This window comes from Suncus etruscus, chromosome 7 (assembly GCF_024139225.1).
Source record: "Suncus etruscus isolate mSunEtr1 chromosome 7, mSunEtr1.pri.cur, whole genome shotgun sequence".
NCBI classification, from domain to species: domain Eukaryota; kingdom Metazoa; phylum Chordata; class Mammalia; order Eulipotyphla; family Soricidae; genus Suncus; species Suncus etruscus.
This window is the reverse complement of record NC_064854.1, coordinates 66,631,592-66,654,382: the sequence shown is the minus strand read 5'-3', so window position 1 is coordinate 66,654,382 and position 22,791 is coordinate 66,631,592. Positions and strand designations below refer to the sequence as shown.

The window sequence follows — 22,791 nt, the reverse complement described above, 5'->3', positions numbered from 1 at the left end:
GAGCACCGCCGGGTGTGGCCCAAAAACCAAAAAAAAAAATAAAAAAATAAAAAAAATTGGAAAGGTAAAGAGAGAGTGAGAGAGAAAGAGATAGATAGATTGATAGAGATATCTGTCACAGATACAGGCAGGGAGGAGGCTGGGGGGAGGGCATGAGGGTAAGGACATTGGTGGTGGGAAATATGAGGACACTGTATATCTAAAAATTAATAAAGAACTTTGATGATGATTCACTTATAGAATTTATTTATAAATAAAAAAGAAAGAAAAATATATCAACCATCACATTTATTTCCTTACTTTTCCAAATGTTTGGATCAGTTTTAAAGTTGACCTCTATGTGTTGGTCTTGCCAACCACTGACATTTCTTTTAAATATTTTTTTTATTTTTAATTATGAGAACAAAGATGTAAAGAAAGAGGACAAGGTAAAGTTACAGTGGAAGGACAATCACCCATAACATAATTCTCAGAAGAAGTCCCCTTGCTGTTATCTTAACTTTGAACTTTCAGCCAAAGAACATTAAGATAAATAAAATAGAATCCATGTACAGTTACTTTGTCCCTCAAGTTCCCATATTGTAACACATTATAACATTTCTTAACAGCACACAAGGCAATCTAAAGCCATAAAACTTACGTAACTCCTTAAACAGTAGAGGCATAGTATTTTTTACATTTCCATGTACATGCATATTAGCATAAGTTAACCTCAAATTTTAAGTGGTTTTTTTTTTAAGGATTAGAGTCAAAGGAGCACAGTAAAAATGGTGGTAGAGTGGCAATTGTTGTTTGCATAGGCCCACTAAAATATGAGAGGCATGGAAAGGAATAACCTTGGCCTAAATACAAAGAGACCCTACCCCTGAAGTTTCCTGGCACAAGACCAACTCTAGGCTCCAGGCAAGTTAGATCATGCAATCCAAGACATTGTCCGTAGTGCCAACACACTTTTCACACTGTCTCTGTTGTTGGTATCATGTTTCTGTATTAAAGATCCTGAAATCTGCATATCCTACATTGAAGTCAGGATGTGGAGTGCCTTCTCGTTTCACCTCACCATTAAAGGGCAATGCAGGAAGCCCTGTCCTTTGTAAACAGGTCGTTGTTCTTAAGTCTTCTCAGTGTTAAGGGAAGTCTCTTTTGAGCAGGTTGATGTCTGAGCAGTGGTAGGGTCTTCCGTGGTAGAGGATTGCTTCCAGGTGATGTTATAGACAAACCTGGATGTTTCGTGGATGGCTTCCCTGGTTCAGGGGTGAATGGAAAATGCCCTTTCTTCTGAGGCCTGTGCCAGGTCATTATGTCAATGTTTAGGGTGTAAGGTCCCTTGGCACTACAAGATTTGTGTATTCCAATCTCTATTAGATAGGATCTTATTTGTATGTGTAGTATTTTCTCATTTTAATGTGCCTATGCAAAAAAGGAGCAATGCCACGTGGCGTTATTGGTGCATATGGGGGACATAAGAACAAGTACAATAATCCCCATGACATGGTTCAATCATAAGCATTAAACTGGGGGACTCTTTCACCAAAATTCCTTGTTAAACAACTCATAAAGAGAAGATAAAAAGTGGTTAGAATCATCACTGTATAAGATAATATTTAGTAAGACTTATAGTTGTCAGGGAAAAACACAAAATATTCTAAAGACATACGTGTCCATATTATCTTTTGAAACAGTTCGGGGTTGTTACACACAATGCATGGCTTTGGTCTGTGATTAGGATTGTGCAATACTGAAGTTAAAGAGTAATGTGGGTTAGTGATGTTTTTTTTTTTTTATTCCATACAATCATATGCTCTTTTTTTTTTTTAACACCACCCATCACCAGTGCAACATTCCCATCACCAATGTCCCAAGTCTCCCTCCTCCCCACCCGACCCCCGCCTGTACTCTAAACAGGTTCTCAATTTCCCTCATACATTCTCATTATTAGGACAGTTCAAAATGTAGTTATTTATCCAACTAAACTCATCACTCTTTGTGATGAGCTTCCTGAGGTGAGCTGGAACTTCCAGCTCTTTTCTCTTTTGTGTCTGAAAGTTATTATTGCAAGAATGTCTTTCATTTTTCTTAAAACCCATAAATGTGTGAGACCATTCTGCGTTTTTCTCTCTCTCTCTGACTTATTTCACTCAGCATAATAGATTCCGTTAGTGATGTTTGGGGCGGGTGTGAGAGTTAAGGAGTAAAAATGAGCTTTGAAAGGGTGTGGGAAAGGGCAGAATACAAAATGGACATTCTGGATACGCAAAACATAACAAAAAGATAAGGAATACTCTTTTATTTATTTATTTTTTTTGTTTTGTTTTTTTTGGGCCACACCCGGCTTTGCTCAGGGGTTACTCCTGGCTGTCTGCTCAGAAATAGCTCCTGGCAGGCACGGGGGACCATATGGGACACCGGGATTCGAACCAACCACCTTTGGTCCTGGATCAGCTGCTTGCAAGGCAAACGCCTCTGTGCTATCTCTCCGGGCCCAGGAATACTCTTAATACAAGCAGTGCCCACGGTTTTCCATAATCAGAGTGGTCAGAAATTGCCAGTGACAAACAGCGCAACCGAGCAAATCTCAGCAAACCCCAAGTTAGGACCAACCATTTCTGGCCGCCAGGGCTGCCACCCCAGAAGGCCTAGAGGCCGGGGGCAGAAGAGGGGAAGGCTGGGAGCCTATAAAGGCTCCCAGCGCACCCAAGTTAGGGAGAAGGCCTTCCACATGGGGTCTCCCCCAACCCCATGCCGGCTAGAGCTAGCCTCCAGCTCAAGAGAGGATCGAGAGAGAGCCGGAAGCCAGGATGTGCCCGCCCTACACCTTGTGCCCTTCCCTCCCTAGAGCTGAGGGAAGGGCGGGGAAAGCTTGGGACCCCATCCAGGAGGGACCCCCCGACACTCACCTTGTCTGGCCGCCTGGGCTGCTACCCCAGAAGGCCTGGAGAACCACTGGCATTTCAATTTCTTCTGGGAAAAACATGCCAGCACTACTTTCGAACTCTGGATTATTGAACAGAGTAAAAATAAGTTTCAATAAGAACTGCAATTTTTATTGATTTCCACAGTTTTACCATTTGTATAGGTTTTGAATATGACTGTGTGAACTGTGTTTTATCTAAAATAGACTTAAGAAGTGTTGCAGAGAACAGAGCAAGCTGATAAGAACACATTCATTTTGAATATTTTATCTTCATTTTAGGTTATCCAGGAATTGGAACTTTACAATACAGGATTTTATTTAGGCATGTTCATGAATTCCTTTGCAGTTTTTCAGGTATTTACCTTTTAATTTGAAAAGCTATTAATATATTTTACTAAATCAAAAACATTATAATTAATGAAAGAATTGTTAAGCTTTTATTTAATGTGATATTGAAGTGCAGTGTGTTATATAAGAGTAAAAATGGAACGATGATTTTATTATATAAATAATTGGGAAAATTTAACATTAGTTAAACTAAGAGGCCACGGATTTGTCATTAAACAAATACTTTTTTCCTCTTTATATTGCTTCTCATTGATTTTCCAAAGGCCCTTTGCACATGACTATTCAGTATGCACTGTGTGTTTGTGTGTCTCTATGAAAAAAGAATGCATGCATATGCAAGAAGAGAGATTTTTGCATGTTTTTAAAATGAGCAAGAGTTAAAAAAGGAAATATATATATGCATATAGCTCTAGCAAGAGTAAGAAGATGTATGGAGGGATACTGTAACAAGTTGTAGAGCATTTAAGTTTTATTTTAAAAGAAAATTGAAATTATTCTTTCCAGGAATGTGGCCTCTGGGTATTAACAGATGCGACTCTGGTGAAGGATTCTATCGATGGTGTTTGTAAGTAAAATATGGCAATGTGTCTGCCAAGCATTAAAGCCATTTACTACTGATATTAAAATTATATAATTAAACATAGTTATATAGGTATGGGTACTTATCCATTGCACATGAATATTGTGCTTTTAATTTTATTTCTTCTTGCTTTTTGGGGAGTGCAGCTTCCAAGTTGTACATAGGGGGGTGTCTACTAGGGGTCATAGGGGAACCATTCCTGGCAATATTCAGTCAACCAGGTCAATGATGCAGTGTTGTTTGGATATTTTGGTGCTAGGCTACCCTGCTTAAGGGTTTTCAGGATTTTGTCTGGTGCTGCTCAGGAGATCAAACCTTTCATACACTCTGTACCAGCTTCGTGGCCCTCCTTTTATTTAAACATGTTTTGTATTTAATACTATGATTCATGAAATGGAATATTCACTCTAAAAGCATGATTTCTATTTGGTTGTGTAATTCATTGAGCTTATAATATTTTGGATATATTGGAAGTTCTGCTTTCAGTTTGCATTGCAAACAGTTCTTTGAGTTTGATTAAAAAAAGTAACAGTTTTATAATATTTTTTTCTTTAGCTTTCTGATGCTCACTAGAATATAGCCCAGGTACTCTAAGGCATGCTGGTATACATGTGTACACACACCCCATTCACACCCTTCCTCATCAGTAGGTGTTGTTCTTGGGCAGTATCACATTATACATGTAAGTTCCCTGAAGTGGGGTTGGCATAGCACTAGTAGTAGTTATCAGTGTGCTGTTAGGAAGTCATAGATGTTCTGGCTGTAGGAAATGTTTAAATGAGAATGGTTAACTCTAGATCTATTATTTTGGGGGATGGGGGCACACTTAGTAGTATTCAGGGCTTACTCTTCTTCTGAGCTCAGAGATCATTCATGGTGTTTGAGGGATCATATAGAGATATCAGAGATCAAATCTGAGTCAGACACATGTAAGGTAAGTTCTCTTTATTCACTGTACTATCTCTTCAGTCCTCAGTCCTACATTTTGAATGAAGTCATTATGATTCCATTATGTTGAAGACCTATGGTTACTTCACAATTATTTTTATTTTTATTTATTTTTTGGTTTTTGGACCACACCCGGCGGTGCTCAGGGGTTACTCCTGGCTGTCTGCTCAGAAATAGCTCCTGGCAGGCACGGGGGACCGGGATTCGAACCAACCACCTTAGGTCCTGGATTGGCTGCTTGCAAGGCAAACGTTGCTGTGCTATCTCTCCGGGCCCACTTCACAATTACTTATCTTAAACGCCTAACTAAAATCTTTTTACAAATTTATCAGTTTCAGCTTTTACCCATAATGCTACATCTTTACCAAATCTGTAAAGTCAATTCTGTTAGTAATACTTTTCGTGTCCTTTACCTTTCCCAAGAGCTTTCTTGTGTCTTTTCACTGTATCAGAAAATACTTGATTATCTCACTAGCTTATTGGATCCCTAGAAACCTTCACAAGGAATCAGCATTCAATTTTCTGTTGCTTTTCTGGATCAGGGCTGGTAGGTACACGAGGTTCATGATTATATTGGTCCCTTTAAGCCCCTTGTGTAGAAATACTTAGTTAAGAACCACTTATCAGAGGATGGGTTGAGGGCTGGAGTAGGTAAGGCATTTACCTTGCATGAACCCAACCTGGGGTTGATCCTTGTCATTCAATATGGTCCACCTGAGCACTGCCAGGAGTAATTTCTGAGTAACCCCTGAGCATAATGAGGTATGGTACCCCCAAACAAAAACAAAAACAGAGGGTGGGGTGCTTTGCATGTAGGAGGCCTGGGTTATCCTAGCTTTTCATGGTTCTTTAAGCACTACCAGTGGTGTCTGAGAGAGTGTTTCAGGTCTCCCTTTTTTCTGTTCCCTCTTTAGACTCTAATGATGGTTTCACTGAAGGTATGATACTTGATGTCTACTGTTATACTCCTGAATATGTAGTTGAGCCATCTAATATATTACTCTGTGATCACCAATGTGACAGAAATAGTCTACCAATATCTCCTCACCTGAATATGGTTCCTCTCTCCACCTCATATATTCCCTTGTTCTCTCAAATTTGTTTAATATTTTCCTTTGTTAATGTCTTCAATTTTGTAACTTTGCCTGGATTATTGGTTTTGTCTTTATCTTTTCTTTTTCCTTTTTCCTCTTTTTTCTCTTTTGTTCTTTTTCTTTTCATTTTTATTTTTTTTCTGGTTTAGGAAATTTAAGTTACATTAACAGCACCCTGAGGACAGACCCAGCTATGCCTCAGAGGCCATATTGTGCCAGGATCGAATCCATATCCACCACAAGCAAAATATATGCTCAGATCTTTGTGTATTCTCTCTTTCTCTCTCTCTCTCATTGGTCCACCTGCCTTCCCCCCCCTCTAATTTTTGGCCTGGACTACATGTGTAATCAAAGTGTTGGGAGTTTTTCTCTAATTCCTTGACCTCTCATGATGTCAATTCAACTTGGGACATTTTGTTTGTTTATTTTATCCCTTTGTTTCTCCACTGTGCCCCCTATATATTCAGATGTCATATCTTACAAACCAAGTTCATGATTTTTTAAATCTTTTTACTACCTTTATCTTATTTAGTATAATTTTATTTTCATATATGATTCTTTGAATTAATTTCACTTGATTTAATATTAAAATAAAATTGTAATTACCCAGATGTCTAAATCAGAAACCCAGAACTTATCCTTACTTCCTTCCTCTCTTTTTGTCAGAGGTAGAATACCATAGTAACTAGGAAAGGTACTTTCTGTTGTGCATTTCTGGCTTTGGGTTCTGACTTTATAACTTTGAGATAAATCATTTAACCTCTATATGTCTCAGATTCTTTCCTAAAGAAATCCTTTAGTATTTTATATATTGCAGGTTTGTTATAAGGTTAAATCCAAAAGCATGCGTTTGCTTATTACTGTTCAATAGATGAGTTATTGCACTTAAAAATAATGAAAAGTTCTGAAAGGTTCAGACGTCCTAATCTAGCTGCCCGACGCAGAGAAATGAAGAGGCCGAGGTTCCAGCAAATGCTTTAAGAAGTGCTTTAATACTGACCATTCGGAATGGCCAGGGTCGATGTGCCCCCAGAATAGAACAGGGACAAAAAGACCTCGTGGTTTCCCAGTTCCCCCCTTATATAGGATGGGAAGTGGGAGGGGAAGGAGAGTCCTTGGGGGCTGGACTTCCGCTACGGTAACACGAATCATTGGTGAGGTGGAGGTAAAGGTGGGGCCGAGGTAGTGACGACTTCCCTAAGGGTGGGGCCAAGGTAGTGATGACTTCCCTTTTCAATCCCCACTTCTTGTAGTGAGGCTTCTAATCTTAGAAGCCAATGTGATCAGGGGCCTTCACTTCCTGATATTTCTGGTTAGAATTATTTGCATGAGCTAACCCTTGGTATTGTTGGCATAATACCATAAGTTTAACTTTCCAAACCTGGGCTTATATGAATGTAGTGAGGCGATTATGCATGGGCCAATGGCTACCAGAAGTAAAAGGTCCAGGAGGGGCCCCAGTAGGGGTATTAGATAGGGGAGAATCCCACCCCATAAAGACCATAAGGGACCATTTAATAGCTCCTGTCTTATTTTGGCCAACTTCTCTTGATGGTGTATGATTCTGTCTGGCACTATTTATGACTTGTTAGTATAAAAACAACATTTTTCTTGCAAGGCCACGCAAAGCCCTTCTTGCTCTGCCAAGATTAAATTTAACCCTCGCCTGTTTTGTAATTGCACTTTCACTTTAGCCACTGAGTTAAGCTGGTTCAGCACATTATTAATAGATTTATATACTGTTTCCACATTTGAAATTAACTTTTTTTTAATATAATTTTTATTTTGATCATAGTGTCTTACATATTGTTGACAATAACATTTTAGGTACATATTTACACAAAATCAGGGGGGATTCCCATCCCCAAATTGCCCTCCCTACCCCTCCATTTTTGTCCTACCTCCCATTTCCTCTTCCCTCACCCCCAGGGCGGTTAGAATATGTGGTCCCCTCTGTATCCAACCCACTACTTAGTAGTCTTGCACCTGTTTGGTCTTGATGCCTCCCTTATCTCCCCCTCTAGCTGTAGGCAGGACTAGCTAGTTCAAGTTGCGTGGTTTTGCCTGAAAAGGAGGAGATAAATAAACTGGGGTAAGAGTCTAATACTCTCAAAATGGGTGGAATCCTTCTAGAGGCTCTCATCATCGATTTGGGAGATGAAGGAGAGAAAGAAGGTGAAACACTCCACCAGTACCAAAAAAAGTGTCAATTATCCAGTGAGGACTCCAGCTATAACGATAAGCACCTCAAAAACAGACGAAAAACAAAGCAAAACAAACAAACAAACAAAAAACAAAACAAAAACAAACAAACAAACAAACCAAAAACACGCCATGGTCTTGAAATAAGAAACATGGCATAGCACATAACGAAGGAAAAGAAAAGAATAGAAAAAAAAATAAGTATAATTGGGGACAACGATTTCAATAATCACACCCAAACAGAGAAATCGACCAAAATAGATAGGTAAATAAAAATAATAATAACAATAATAAATGAAGGTAAAAGATATATATATATGTATATATACACACACACACACACACACACACACATATATATATATATATAAAATACCAAGGTTTTGTGCTTTTTTTTCTTTTTTTTTTCCCCTCCTGCCCTGGCACAGTAAATATTGGGGTCATTCGAAAAGGAATTCACATGGCCTAAGAAATATGGGGTTTCTCCGTCCTTGGAGTATACTGTCATGGGATCAGCTCTAGACTTTGCTCAGGATCATTTATTCTCCCGGTGGTGTTTTTTGGTCTGTGGAAGACTTCTGTTCTGTCCAGGGTGATACACTCAGAGCTCTGTGTTTAGAGGTCTCAGTATCTGCACAGATCCTGAGGTAGGACTTATGGTGAAGTCAGTCTTTGTGGTTCTGGAGGTTCTGTTACCTCAGTGTCGTTTTAGTCCATCTTCTGTGGTTGGTGACCTTGGTCTTTGCACTGAACCTAGGATGGCACCTAGGTTAGCGTCTTTCTTTGTGCTTCCAGAAGGCCCATTCTGTTGCAGTTGTCTCTGTCAGACCTTTGGGACTGGGGATCATGCTTATTGTGCAAGTCATAGTTCAATCCCTAAACTAGGGCTTTTTTATTGGTCCCAAAATGTATACTGTCTGGTCGTGGTTCTAGTAGCCAGTCATCTGTTAGTCACGATCTTGGCTTTTGGACCTACCAAAGGGTGCCGAGTCTTCTGGTTTTGTCTTGTCGTTAGCTGGTAAGGTAGGCTAATCTGTTCTAAGGTCAAGTTGTTCACATTTTCCTCTTTGTCAGGATATCATGTTAGCGCTGGCCCTTGTTGTTGACCCCGCAGTATTAAGGCTGTCCCGGATGGAGTTTGTTTCCTGCAGCTGTTGTGAAGAGCTGTGCCGATTCTATGTCTGGGATCCAGGGTTCAAGGCTGGATGACTGGCATCTAATCATCTGAGGTCTAAGTGATTCCACATGACATATTTTCAAGGTAGGAGATACCCCTGTATTGTAAACTACTATGAGTTCCTATCTCTAGTAGATAAGAGCTCTTTTTTTTATATGTTAAGATTTCCCCATTATTTAGTGTGTCTTTGCAGGGGGAGGTGGAGCTACATTGTATTGTCGGTGTGGTTGGGGGTGGACAGAGGGGATAACAGACACAGGTCACATACCCAAAAATGATTAAAAAAACAAATAATAATAATAAAATAAAATAAAGTAAATAAAAATGTATGTGCTCGCAAATGTATATATAGGACCAACATTTTAAAAAAATAAATAAATTTAAGAGAAAAAAAAAAAGAACTAAAATGAGTTAGCGAAGTTTTTAAAGGACCAATGTGGTGCAATAGACTACCTTACATTTGGGGGAGAGCAGGTAACGAGGTGGTGTATTACAGGTCTTATGCCTATGTTGGAAGTACAGTTTTTCCCATTGTCTTTTGGGTTTTTCTTGTGATGTGTGGGTTCCCAGGCATCTTCCTATCACACCCCCTGACCTTCTTCAGGTTGGTAAAATTTTGCAGCAGGGAGGTCTTGGAAGAGTTCTTGCATTGGGGATACTTTTGGACCTAGGTCCGGTTTCAAGAAACAGTCCACGTTAGGGGGAGTTGGTAGGGAGGGCCTCGCAGCATGAGTCCGCAGGGGAGTTGGCTGTCTTTTCTTGCCCGGGACGAGGTGTGGGTTTGACTGGGTGTCCCTTCTCTTGGGTGCTGGGTACTGGTTCGTTGGGGTAGGAGGTCGATCTTGTTGCCTAATAGATTAAGGAATGAGGGTGAAGTGTTTTAATATAGAGGGAGGTCTGGATGGGATTGAGGGGTGGAGGGATAGTTGGATTTCCAGAGGGGGGAAAGGGTAAGGTGTATGGAAGGGGTAGTGAGGGAGAAAAGAGAAAAATACATTAGAAAGAAAGGGAGAATAGAAAGGATAGAAAGTAAAGAAAAGAATAGAAAAGAAAAAAATATCCAAGAAAGTGGTGAGAAGAGAGGAGAAAATAGCAAGGGAATGCTGGTTTGCTTGAATGTGTTCAGTGAATAGAGCATGTAGTTTGTGTCTGTACGTCGCTGTTACTGCTTCGGTCGTCTGACTGGTCACGTGCTTGAAACCCTAAAAGAAGGTAAACCTAGGGATAAAGTGTATGTTAAAGAGTTTTCTCAGGGCCATCTCGTAGTGCAAACTGGGTATGGTATCTCGCGTGGTATCCCGAGTTGTCTTCTTAGCTTGTCCGCCCTTTGTATCCAAGAACGTCTGTGGACAGAAAAGCTGAGAGGTTATTTTAAATATAGTAAGATAGAGGCATTAATACGTAGTTTTATGGGATGTTTCCATTGGAGTCAGTGGTTTGCCTTGGTATTCTTCACCTGTGTTCCTGTATACGATCTCTACAGGATTATTATGGGCCATTATTGTAGAAGGTTGATTACGTACCTGTTCTCTCCATGCTGCTGTTCTGGTGTTGCTGTTTTCTTTGTGGTATAATGTGTAGTCGAGAGTTTGTGTTGTTCCTTTTTCATGTGTTTTGGGCACTGTTCCCAGGTATATGTTGACTATTACAGTGATTGGAGTTTCTACCCTGTTAGACCCTGTTATTTGATTGTTAAGTATTAGTTGTGATTGAGATGTATGTTCTATGTGCTTCAGAATAGTGCTACCATTCTGTGTTTATCTTTTGTCTTCTGACTTACTTCGTTTAACATAACATGATCTAAGTCCATCCACGTTGCTGCAAAATCTGTGATTGTATCATTTCTGACTGCCATGTAATATTCCATTGTGTATAGATACCACATCTTAATGATCCATTCATCTGTTGTTGGACATCGCGGTTGGTTCCAAGATTTGGCTATTATACTGAGTGCTGCGATAAATAGTGGGGTGCACACGTATTTTGGAATGAATGTTCTTCCAACTTGGGGGTATATACCTAGGAGTGCAATTGCTGGGTCAAAAGGGAGCTCAATTCTGAGTTCTTTGAGTACTCTCCAGACTGTTCTCCATAGATGTTGGACTAGGGGGCATTCCCACCAGCAGTGGATGAGAGTTCCCTTCATACCGCATCCCCGCCAACAAAGATTGTTCACAGTATTTTTGATGTGAGCCATCCTCACTGGTGTAAGGTGGTATCTCATTGTTGTCTTGATTTGGATCTCTCTGATGATGAGTGAAGGTGAGCATGTTTTCATGTGTTTGTTAGCCATCCTTCTGTCATCCTCAGAGAAGTGTCTATTCATTTCTTCTCCCCATTTTTTTATGGCTTTATTTGGTTTTGAGGGGCTCAGTTTTCTGAGTGCTTTGTAAGTTCTAGATATCAGCCCTTTATCTGATATGTCTAGTGAAAAGATTTTTTCCCATTCTGTTAACTGTCTTCTTGCATTAAGTAAGGTTTCTTTCGCCATGCAGAAGCTTTTTAGTTTGATGTAGTCCCATTTGTTTATGTTTGCTGCTAAGGTTCTTGCCATTGGTGCTCCTTTCTCGAAGACCTTTTTGATATATAGGTCTTTGAGTGTTCTCCCTATTTTATTCTCAATAAACTTTATAGATTCGGGTCTGATTTCAAGGTCTTTGATCCATTTTGAGTTGACTTTTGTATAAGGAGTGAGGTATGGGTTGATTTTCACTTTCGTACATGTGGTTCTCCAGTTGTGCCAACACCATTTGTTGAATAGGCTTTCTTTGTTCAATTTCAGATTCTTGCCTCTTTTATCAAATATTAGTTGGCTGTATATCTGGGGGTTTATGTCTGGGAATTCTGTCCTGACCCACTGGTCTGAGGTCCTGTCTCTGTTCCAGTACCATGCTGTTTTGATTACTATGGCTTTATAGTATAGTTTCAAGTTAGGTAAGGAGATTCCACCCAGCTTCTTGTTTTTCAGTATGTGTTTGGCTATCCTGGGTCTTTTGTGGTTCCAGATGAATTTTGTAAATGATTGTTCTAATTCTTTAAAGAATTGTGCCTGGATTTGGATAGGGATTGCATTAAATCTATATAGGAGTTTGGGTAGGATAGTCATTTTGATTATGTTAATTCTACCTATCCATGAGCATGGGATGTTCTTCCATTTCTTTAGATCGTCTTCAATTTCTTTCTGGAGTGTTTTGAAGTTTTCCTGGTATAGGTCTTTCACTTCTCTTGTAAGGTTGATTCCTAGATACCTGATATTTTTTGATACTAATTTAAATGGAATTGTATTTTTAATCTCTCTCTCCTCAACTTCATTTTTTGTATATAGAAACGCTACTGTCTTTTGTGTATTGACTTTGTATCCAGCCACTTTGCTGTATTGGCTGATTGTTTCTAGGAGTTTTACTGTGGACTCTTTAGGGTTTTTAATGTATATCATCATATCGTCGGCAAATAGAGATAGCTTGTGTTCCTCTTTCCCCATTTGAATTCCTTTGATTCCCTTCTCTTGTCGGATTGCTATTGCTAGAACTTCTAAGGTTATATTGAATAAGAGTGGAGAGAGTGGACAGCCTTGCCTAGTTCCTGACCTTAGTGGGAATGCTTCTAGTTTCTCGCCATTAAGTATAATGTTGGCTGTTGGCTTTTCATATATAGCTGTAACTATCTTGAGGAAGGTTCCTTCTAACCCTATTTTGCTGAGTGTCTTTAACATGAAAGGATGTTGGATTTTGTCAAACGCCTTCTCTGCATCGATTGATATGATCATGTGGTTTTTGTCTTTCGTGTTGTTGATGTGATGTATCAAATTGATTGATTTGCGTATGTTGAACCAACCTTGCATTCCTGGTATGAATCCCACTTGGTCATGATGCATCATCTTTTTGATGAAGTGTTGGATTCGGTTTGCTAAGATTTTGTTAAGTATCTTTGCATCTATGTTCATTAGTGAGATTGGTCTGTAGTTTTCTTTTTTGGTGGTGTCTTTGCCATCTTTGGGAATGAGTGTGATATTAGCCTCATAAAAGGAGTTGGGGAGGATTCCTGTTTTTTCTATGGTTTGGAAAAGCCTATGGAAAAGTGGTAGTAAGTCTTCTTGAAATGTTTGATAGAATTCACCTGTAAATCCATCTGGGCCTGGGCTTTTGTTCTTAGGGAGTTTTTTAATTACATCTTCAATTTCCTCTGAGGTGATTGGTCTGTTTAGGCTTTCTAGATCTTCCTTTTCCAGTCTTGGAAGAGGGTGTTTGTCTAAGAATCTGTCGATTTCTACTGGGTTCTCTAGCCTAGTTGAGTATAGTTGTTCATAGTATGATCTCATGATATGTTGTATTTCTTGGGGTTCTGTTGTAATCTCTCCCCTTTCATTTGTGATCCTGCTGATTTGGGTGTTTTCCCTGGTTTTTTTTTTTGCGTTTTGCCAATGGTTTGTCTATCTTGTTTATTTTTTCGAAAAACCAACTCCTGGTCTCATTGATTTTTTGTATTGTTTTCTTGGTTTCGATGTTGTTTATTTCTGCTCTGTTTTTATTATTTCTTGCCTTCTGGTTGTGGTTGGATTTCTCTGTTGCTGTTGTTCCAATTCTTTGAGGTGATCTTTTAAACTGTTGGTTTTTTTATTTTCCTGTTTCTTGACATAGGCCTGTATTGCTATGAGTTTCCCCCTAATTACTGCTTTTGCTGTGTCCCATAAATTTTGACATGTTGTCTCTTCATTGTCATTTGTCTCAAGGAATCTTTTTATTTCTTCCTTGAGTTGTTCTTTGATCCAGCTGTTGTTGAGCAGCATGTTGTTTAATCTCCAGATACTAGTTTTTCTCCATTGCTTCTTCTTGACATCAATTTTAACCTCTGTTGCATAGTGATCTGAAAGGGTACTTCTTATGATCCTTACCTTTGTGGTCTTATATAGGTTGGCTTTGTATCCTAAGACATGGTCTATTCTGGAGAAGGTTCCATGTGGGTTAGAGAAGAATGTGTTTTCTGCTTTCTGGGGATGGAGGGCTCTATCTAAATCTATTAGCCCTAAATCTTCTAATTTTTCATTTAGAGTTCTTATTTCTTTGCTATTTTTCTGTTTGGTGGATCTGTCCAGTGGTGATAGTGGAGTATTGAGGTCCCCTACTATTATCACATTTCCCTTCATGTGTTTCTCCAGGTTTGCCAGTAGTTGCCTCACATATTTTGCTGACTCTACATTAGGTGCATAGATATTGACCAGGGTTAGTGTTTCTTGATCTAATGTTCCCCTGATTAGTAAGTAGTGTCCCTCTTTGTCTCTGATCACTTTCTTGAGGTTGAATACAATTTGGTCTGATATAAGAATGGCTGTCCCTGCTCTTTTTTGTTTTCCATTGGCCTGAATAATTACTTTCCATCCTTTTATTCTAAGCCTGTGCTTATCCTGTAACTGTAGGTGTGTTTCTTGCAGACAGCAGAAGTCCGGTTTATTTTTCCTAACCCAGTTCTCTACTATGTGTCTTTTAAATGGAGAGTTTAGTCCGTTCACATTTAGGGAAATTATTGATAGAGAGGACTGGTGTGCAGGTGTATTGTGTGGAGTGGTTGTTGTTACAATCGGGGGTTTGGATTGTGTAATTCATCTCTGAGTAAGTCGCTTAGGATCGGCTTAGTTTGCACAAATAGTTCAAGTTCGTTCATGTTTGAGAATGTTTTTAGTCTGCCCTCCCATATGAATGATAGTTTTGCTGGGTATTAGACCCTGGGTTGGAAATTTTTTTCATTCAGTCGTGTAAATATGTCATTCCACTGTCTTCTTGCTTGAATTATTTGAAATGGAAGATCCGGTTTGATTCTTATGTCCTTTCCTTTGTACTTGAGGGTTTTTTTCTCCCTTATTGCTTTCAGGAGTTCCTCTTTCTCTTTGTATTTTGCCATTTGGATTATTATGTGTCTTGGTGTGGGTTTAAGGGTCTCTTTTATTAGGGACTCTCTTGACTTCTTGGATTTGTCCTGAATTGTCTTTCCAGAGGGTGGGAAAGTTCTCTTATTATCTCTCTGACTACCTGTTCTTCCCCCTTCCCTATTTCCTCCCCTTCTGGTATACCCACAATCCTTAGATTGTTTCTTTTGTCCTTGTTCATTAGATATTGGATTTTTCCTTCCAGTGCTTTGCCTTTTATTTCTTTGTTGGTTTCTTGATCATTTTTTGATTGCAGTTTTCCTTCGAGTTCTTCGATGTGCTTCTCCAACTCTGTGTTTCTGCTCGTAAGGCTTGTTACCTTGTCTTTTAATTCTTTCACTTCTTTTTGTATGGAATCTCTCATGTTCTTTGGCATTTCTTCTTTAATTTGGCTGATTCGTTCATCCATAGATTTCTTATACTCGGTTGCTAGGTTTTCTTTCAATTCTTTTATTAATTCTTGCATTTCCTTCCTTATGACAGCTTTTAGGTCTTCTTCCCGTGGATCTGTGCGTTTTGGTGGACTTGGAAATTTGATAGGGTTTGTCATGGTGTCTCCAGTTATTAGAGATCTCCTTGCTTTACGCATTGTTCTTTATTTAATGGTGTATTTTCGAGTGCTGTGGCTTCTAATTTTGGCCTGCTTTGGTCCCCTTCCTGACGGTGTTTCTAGAGGGGCCTGTTGGGTGAGTTTGTTGAGCCTAGCCCTTTCTCCTCCCCTTTGCTACCTAGAGTTCAGCCTTCCTGCTGTGGGTCTTTTCTCTTTTCTGCTCCTTATTTCTGTCAGCGGTGCAGTTCCACTCCTGGCCACAATGGTTACTGGCACTGTTGAGCCTACCTCTCAATCCCCCCTCCTTTCTCTGGGAGTCAATGGAGCTCCGCCCCCTCCACGCCTCCCTTGAAGGAGTTCCCTCCGTCCAACCCTTGAGGCTCTGTCCTCACCCTTGGGGAGTCCCTGGTCCACTCCCGGGTCCAGGGGGGTGGACTGCTCTAGTTCACCTGCGAGTCCAGATGGCTGGCCCTATCTCTCCCGTCTACTCGGGTCGCTCAACTTGCCTTTCTAGGCACCCACCTGGGGGAAGGGAGTCACTCGACCCTCTCCAGCTGGCATGCGGGGGTCCCTGGGGGGAGGGTCCGACCCAAACGCCGTGCGCAAAGGGACAGAAATTCCCTCAGCCTCTCCTCACTCACTCCTCCAGCCGGACGCCGGGGTCCCTGGGGGGAGGGTCCGACCCAAACGCCGTGCGCAAAGGGACAGAAATTCCCTCAGCCTCTCCTCACTCACTCCTCCAGCCAGCACGCCGGGGTCCCTGGGGGGAGGGTCCGACCCAAACGCCGCGCGCAAAGGGACAGAAATTCCCTCAGCCTCTCCTCACTCACTCCTTCAGCCGGACGCCGGGGTCCCTGGGGGGAGGGTCCGACCCAAACGCCGTGCGCAAAGGGACAGAAATTCCCTCAGCCTCTCCTCACTCACTCCTCCAGCCGGACGCCAGGGTCCCTGGGGGGAGGGTCCGACCCAAACGCCACGCGCAAAGGGGTAGAAATTCCCTCAGCCTCTCCTCACTCACTCCTCCAGCCGGACGCCAGGGTCCCTGGGGGGAGCGTCCGATCCAAACGCCGCGCGCAAAGGGGCAGAAATTCCCTCAGCCTCTCCTCACTCACTCCTCCAGCCGGACGCTGGGGTCCCTGGGGGGAGGGTCCGATCCAAACGCCGCGCGCAAAGGGGCTGAAATTAACTTTTGTGAGAGTTTGTTATTTCTGTTTAGCCCTGCTAGCCCTGCTTCCCCAGTTACCAATTTACCTGCTACTTTTGAGCCTACCAGTAGAGAGTTCTCACCTACAAGACCTAGGAGTGCCTCCTAAGAGATCTATGCTAGGCAGAGGGATGGGCTCTGTCCCTGGGATGATGTTAATGTTGGGGGGCACTAATGCTGGGACGCATATAAGCCAAATTTTCACCACATATTTATACCCGTTCCGGAGGTAAGCACCCTGGGCTAAGGGGGGTGGAGCAGGCAGGACTTCTGAGCACTGAGTACCTTCTACCTGACCCAGGTCTACAGATTCGGTGCTGTTATGCGAATAGCAAACAGACGATTCAAAGCTAAAAGGGACTGCCTTTTGACATAAGTACAGCTAGAAGAAGGTTAGAGTACCTAATCAGACAGGGACATCCAGAGGCCAACTCCCCCCCCCCCCCCAAGAGGGAGGCAAAGTCAGCGAGTGCATTAGGGCTGAAGTGTGTCCGACGGACCTGTATCTCGAGGGGATCCTTAGTGTGCTCCACTTTCCACTCATCATGGTTGAGATTAGCTTAGCAGGGGCAGATTTTAGATGGAAGGCGTGAACCCAGGAAGCATGCCGTCCACCTTGATAGCAGTTGGGGTGATCAGAAGGACGACATAAGGTTCTTTCCACATAGGCTCTAGTGTCTGCGAGCAGTACCGTTTTACTAGGACCTGGTCTCTCGGCTTCTGGGGCTCATATGCCTGAGTCCCTTTCAGACTTGGCTTTGTAGGGGGCATCGATGGCGGCCAGCCGAGCTGCTAGGAGAGTGGAAGGGGGAGAGAAAAACATCATAAGGCTCAGAAAACATTTGCACTAGGGGGGGCGCCATATGGTTGCTGCTGTAGGAAGACTAGGACTTTTATTCTGGTCCTATGAGCTGACTCAGCTGGATCTTCAGGGTTTTCTTCTCATAGGCTGTGAATTCCACAATGAAGATAAGGAGGTTTCTGCTTCCTTTCCTTCAATCCTGCAACTTAAACAGCTGTTGGGGTAGAGAGAACAGTAGAGCCCTAAACTCCAGTTGCCTTTCCTGCACTGGGTCAGACAGAGATGAAGAAATTTTATTTCTAGTAATAATTGTTTTACTTTTGACATTACCAAGAGAAGCATAATTTTTGCTACCTGCTTTAACCTCTGGGATAGATAGGCATAATGTTATCTTTAGTTGTTAACTTGGCTTATTAATTCCTGTGGCCTTTCTTTTCCCCTTATTTCCTTCATAGCTTTTCCTGTTAACCATTTTGCTTTAGAGATTTCATTACCCTAGAAGTCATGAAAGGGAACGTGGTTGAAGATCAATTTTCTGTAGCTACTTCAGGCTGACAGGGGACTGCAGTTTCAATCTCTAGATAGGGTGAAATCTCATTTTTCCCTAAAGGAGCAGTTAACTGGTTCACTTTTGCAGTCTTAACACCTGAAAAGAATCAGATCAATTAGACAGGGGAATATTACTTAATCCACTCAGGCCTTGGAGCAGTAAATAGCACAACTTGAATGGCACAGCTGTCCTTATTGTCTGTAATGATAGCACAAATTAAACAACAGAAAACAAAGCATTATAGCATTATGAATAAACACAGCTCTGAGTTACTTCAGTTAGACTAACATTTGCATTTACAGTTTATGATCTGGTTTAATACAACTAGTAAGAGCATTTTCACATAAGTTACTTCAAGGAAGTGGGTTTTAAGTTAGGCCCACTAGAATTTTAATTAGCTACCAAAAATGGTTTTTCTCTCCACCTTTACCTTGTACCTTACCAGGTATTTGAATAACTTGGCTTTTTCCTTTGCACATATACAGCACTGTTGGAGAAATCTCCATCTGGGGCACCCCCATTACTTACAGAGCTTTTCTGAGGATAGGTTGTAGACACAGCAGGTTTGTCATGTCACAGTCACTCAGGTTTGGCTGATGAGATGGTCAGTTCAGCATGAGGATCTTGTGGCTGGCCGTGGGCATCTCACCCTCTGTAGGAATTTTTAGAGGTGACTTGTCTGTTCCACTCCTCTCCAGGTTTGGAAGAGACTAACCTCGAATTCTCTTCTCCTGAGATTGAGGGTGGAGGGTGAGAGCAGGGCCCACAGGCTGTAATGATCTTCTAGGAAATCTTCAATTTCCTTAGTCAGGCCATTTATCTCAGTCTCTTTCCGGTCTTTACAGCCAAATGCTTAAGGGTGCCTGCTTGTCACACCACCTCAACTCCAATTATTCCTCTGAAAGAGGGCTTTGGGGTCCCCTCACTAATTTTAGGATTTTCTGTCTGCATGGGGATCACTCCTCATGCAGAGAGGAAAGCCATCTGCTTGTATCTTGTGCAAAGCAACATGATGCTGCGACATAAAATGGTACTAAAAGATTCTGGGAGAAGAGAAAAAGCAAATATTACTTAAATTACTCAGATAATTCTAGAATATTTTTCTACAACGAAATATTTCATATATTTTTTAAAACCATGACCAATTTTATAAAACCTCCTGTGATACAAATATTAATGTTCTTGGTAACAAATAATGAAAAATTGCAAAATTATATTTTAATTATGCCTAATTCTACATATAGAAATTCACTTAGTTTTCTGACCTTGGTTTGCAGGTAGAAAACACCAGCAATTTACGTTACACAAATTAATTTTGAAAACCAGAAAGAATGAATGCTCACTACTTCTGGCAGAACATGCTTAAAAACATTTACACTTTATTTTTTTAACCTAGAGACATATTAATAATTATTTAGTTTGATTATACAGTTTTTTTCTAGTACACATTTTTAATTTCTTTTGCACCACTTTCCTTTCTGCATGCAAGGCAAACGCCCTACCATCCAGCTCCTTCTCTTCTTCTTTTTTTTTTTTAACTTCTCCACTCATCCTTTTGCAGTGGTTCTGCTGCTAAAAACCTCCACGTGCACCGGTCTGCTGCTAAAAAAACCTCCACATGCACCGGTTTTGCTGCTAAAAAAAATGCACCGAAAAACAAACAAAAACAACCACAATAATTTGCAACATCCTTATTTTTTTTTTCAAGAAACCTTTAAGTTAGAAATTTAACTGCTTAAAATTTTTCCTGCCTTCCAAACCATTAGCTAGATTTTTCTTTGATATGTAAATGACCCACATTCCCCAGCCAGGTGAGTTTGGGAGAAAAATAGTCTGCCCTGGGTCGTAGTGAATTTCTTCAGGCTGGAGAGTTTAAAAAAGCACCCCCTTTTTTTTTCTTTCAGCTAAAAAAAAAAGCGGCCAGTTGCCTCTTTTTGGCCTGAACACATGGCAGGAAAGTCGGGCGATCGCAAAGTCCAGAAATTCTCCAGGGAAACTTTATCCCCGATGGCCATTGAGAAATCTGGGGTTTGCAATTTCCAACACCCTCCACCATGTTCCTAGAGTTTCTTTCCATGGTCAGACCGAAGAAAAACATAGAACACACAGACAAAAACAAACAAACAAATAAACAAACAAACAGACAGACAGTGGCGCCACACTGGAACAACCAAATGAATGCGTTCAAGTAATCTCTGCCCAATGTCCTAGTGTCAGAGTAAGTGGGGTGGATTGAATTTGCCTCATTTTAGCACAACCTTAGAAAAAGAAAATGGGAAGGAATTAAACTTGTAGAATCGCCAGGAAGGTGGACAGGAAAGGAGCAGTCAGAGGGGAGTCAAACGAACATCCAGAGACACAACTGTAAAATTCACAGATTAATTCTTGACTGTAAATACCAACAATAAATCCTAGACAGACGGCTATGCCAATAACAACCAAGTTCTTGAGCTCCACAAATCACAGGCAGACAACCTCTCCCAGCAGCCCGGGAATGTCTTCCCGCTGCTTTTACTGATCCCCTGAGGTACCACCAGGGTCGTGACCTAAGCAGCCAGAGCTCGTCAACTCCCCTGCCCACCTGGAATACGCGTCAAGTGGGGGACCACACACACCCGGAAACATATCAAGTGGGAGATCCCTTAGTCACGCGAGGGACTTTAACCCTCCTATGATACAAAGTCTGCTTCTACTCGGTTTCCACGTCGAGTAGGAGTAGGGAGCTCATAACATCAGCCACTAAGCCACCACAAAGTCAGCTTTCCACTGGTCACAGAATACAACATAATCTTAGACTAAGACAGACACGAAGCAAAGCGCGCTCACACACACACATCAGAACTCACCAGGCCACCTGTTCATAGCTCTGTTACGGGCAGGATGAGGACTCCTGGCTGGCTCGCCAATGAAAGGTTCGGACGTCCTAATCTAGCTGCCCGATGCAGAGAAATGAAGAGGCTGAGGTTCCAGCAAATGCTTTAAAAAGGGCTTTAATACTGACCATTCGGAATGGCCAGGGTCGATGTGTCCCCAGAATAGAACAGGGACAAAAAGACCTCGTGGTTTCCCAGTTCCCCCCTTATATAGGATGGGAAGTGGGAGGGGAAGGAGAGTCCTTGGGGCTGGACTTCCGCTACGGTAACACGAATCATTGGTGAGGTAGAGGTAAAGGTGGGGCCGAGGTAGTGACGACTTCCCTAAGGGTGGGGCCAAGGTAGTGATGACTTCCCTTTTCAGTTCAATTTTGTTTAGTGGAGCAAAGGAATACATAATTAGAAGTGTGCTAAGAACTTTTATGGGAGAAGTATAAGATGCCATGGGTACATCCAAGGGTACCCAACCAAGAGTCAGAGAAATAATGTCTCTTCTCTGCTGTCTATTTATCCAGGTCAATAAACACTGTTCAGACTGTGTTTATATTATCATAATATGGTAGTGTAATATAATTATAGTTATTATATATTTTATATATTATATTTTTATTATATAATCATATATTTAATTATATAATTAAAAGGCACTTACCTTATATATGGCCAACCCAGGTTTGATCCTTGGCATCTCTTAGGTCACCCAAACCTTCCAGAACGACCTCTGAGACTAGAACTAGGAGTAAGCTCAAGGCACTAATATGCCCCCCCCCCCCCAAAAAAAAAAAACAAAGAAAAAAAAGGTGAGTTTGGGTTGAAGAGATGGTTCAGTGGGCTAAGTGGGTGCTTTGCAATCAAGAGACCTGAATTTCATACTGAGTACCACCTGCACTTGCTGTGGACGTGTTTGCGTCCCTAAGAAAAATCTTAGTGGGTCAGATAAACTCTCACTGGGAATAAGCAGGAACACAAAGCGGACGAATATGAAATATGAAATAATGATATCACACGCAGTATGTGTGGGGTCAACATATCTCTGGCAAGAGTGCGACAAATTTAATCTTAGGCAAGGGAGCATATAAAGGGAAAAAAAGAGGCAGTCGTAACATGAAAGGAATGTAATGTACATTGTTTGATTTTAGAACAAATACACATAGCTTAGGGTATTTAGTAACCTTAGAATAGAATAGGTTTCAGTTAGGAGTTAGAGGATAAAAGGAAGACTAAATTCTTACATATCAAAGAAGTTGCTGGCCCTAGGTGTCATTACTGATGTAAATTAAGGGATGGCAGGAATCCTGGTTTACTCCTGATAACAAATATTCTTAACCTGAGGGAAATAGTATTCTAGCTAGGGGATAAGACCCACTTACTATGATCTGGTAATAGAAAGAGAATAACACTAAAGAAAGGGATACAATAATTATACCTAGTGAAATAATCTAATTCTACACTGACCAAACCTGTTTTCAAGCAGGTATTCAAAGTGACATGGGAGAGTTCCCAAGACAGAGATCATTCTGCTTTGAAGCTCAAAAGCAGGGAGAGGAGACCATTGTTTTGAAGATGTTATGTTTTGACTTGGCCTTCGGAAGTGAGAAGGCTGACAGAGAGAGCTGGCTGGACTTTAAG

General features: G+C 41.2%; 1 protein-coding gene across 1 annotated transcript in view; it reads left to right on the top strand.

Annotated features, from left to right (window-relative positions):
* Window positions 1-22,791, top strand: part of CD109 (CD109 molecule) — a 197,275-nt gene that overhangs the window by 101,033 nt on the left and 73,451 nt on the right. The window contains 2 exon segments of the mRNA XM_049776808.1: window positions 3,194-3,268; window positions 3,767-3,827. Of these exon segments, the coding sequence (XP_049632765.1) occupies window positions 3,194-3,268; window positions 3,767-3,827 (136 nt within the window).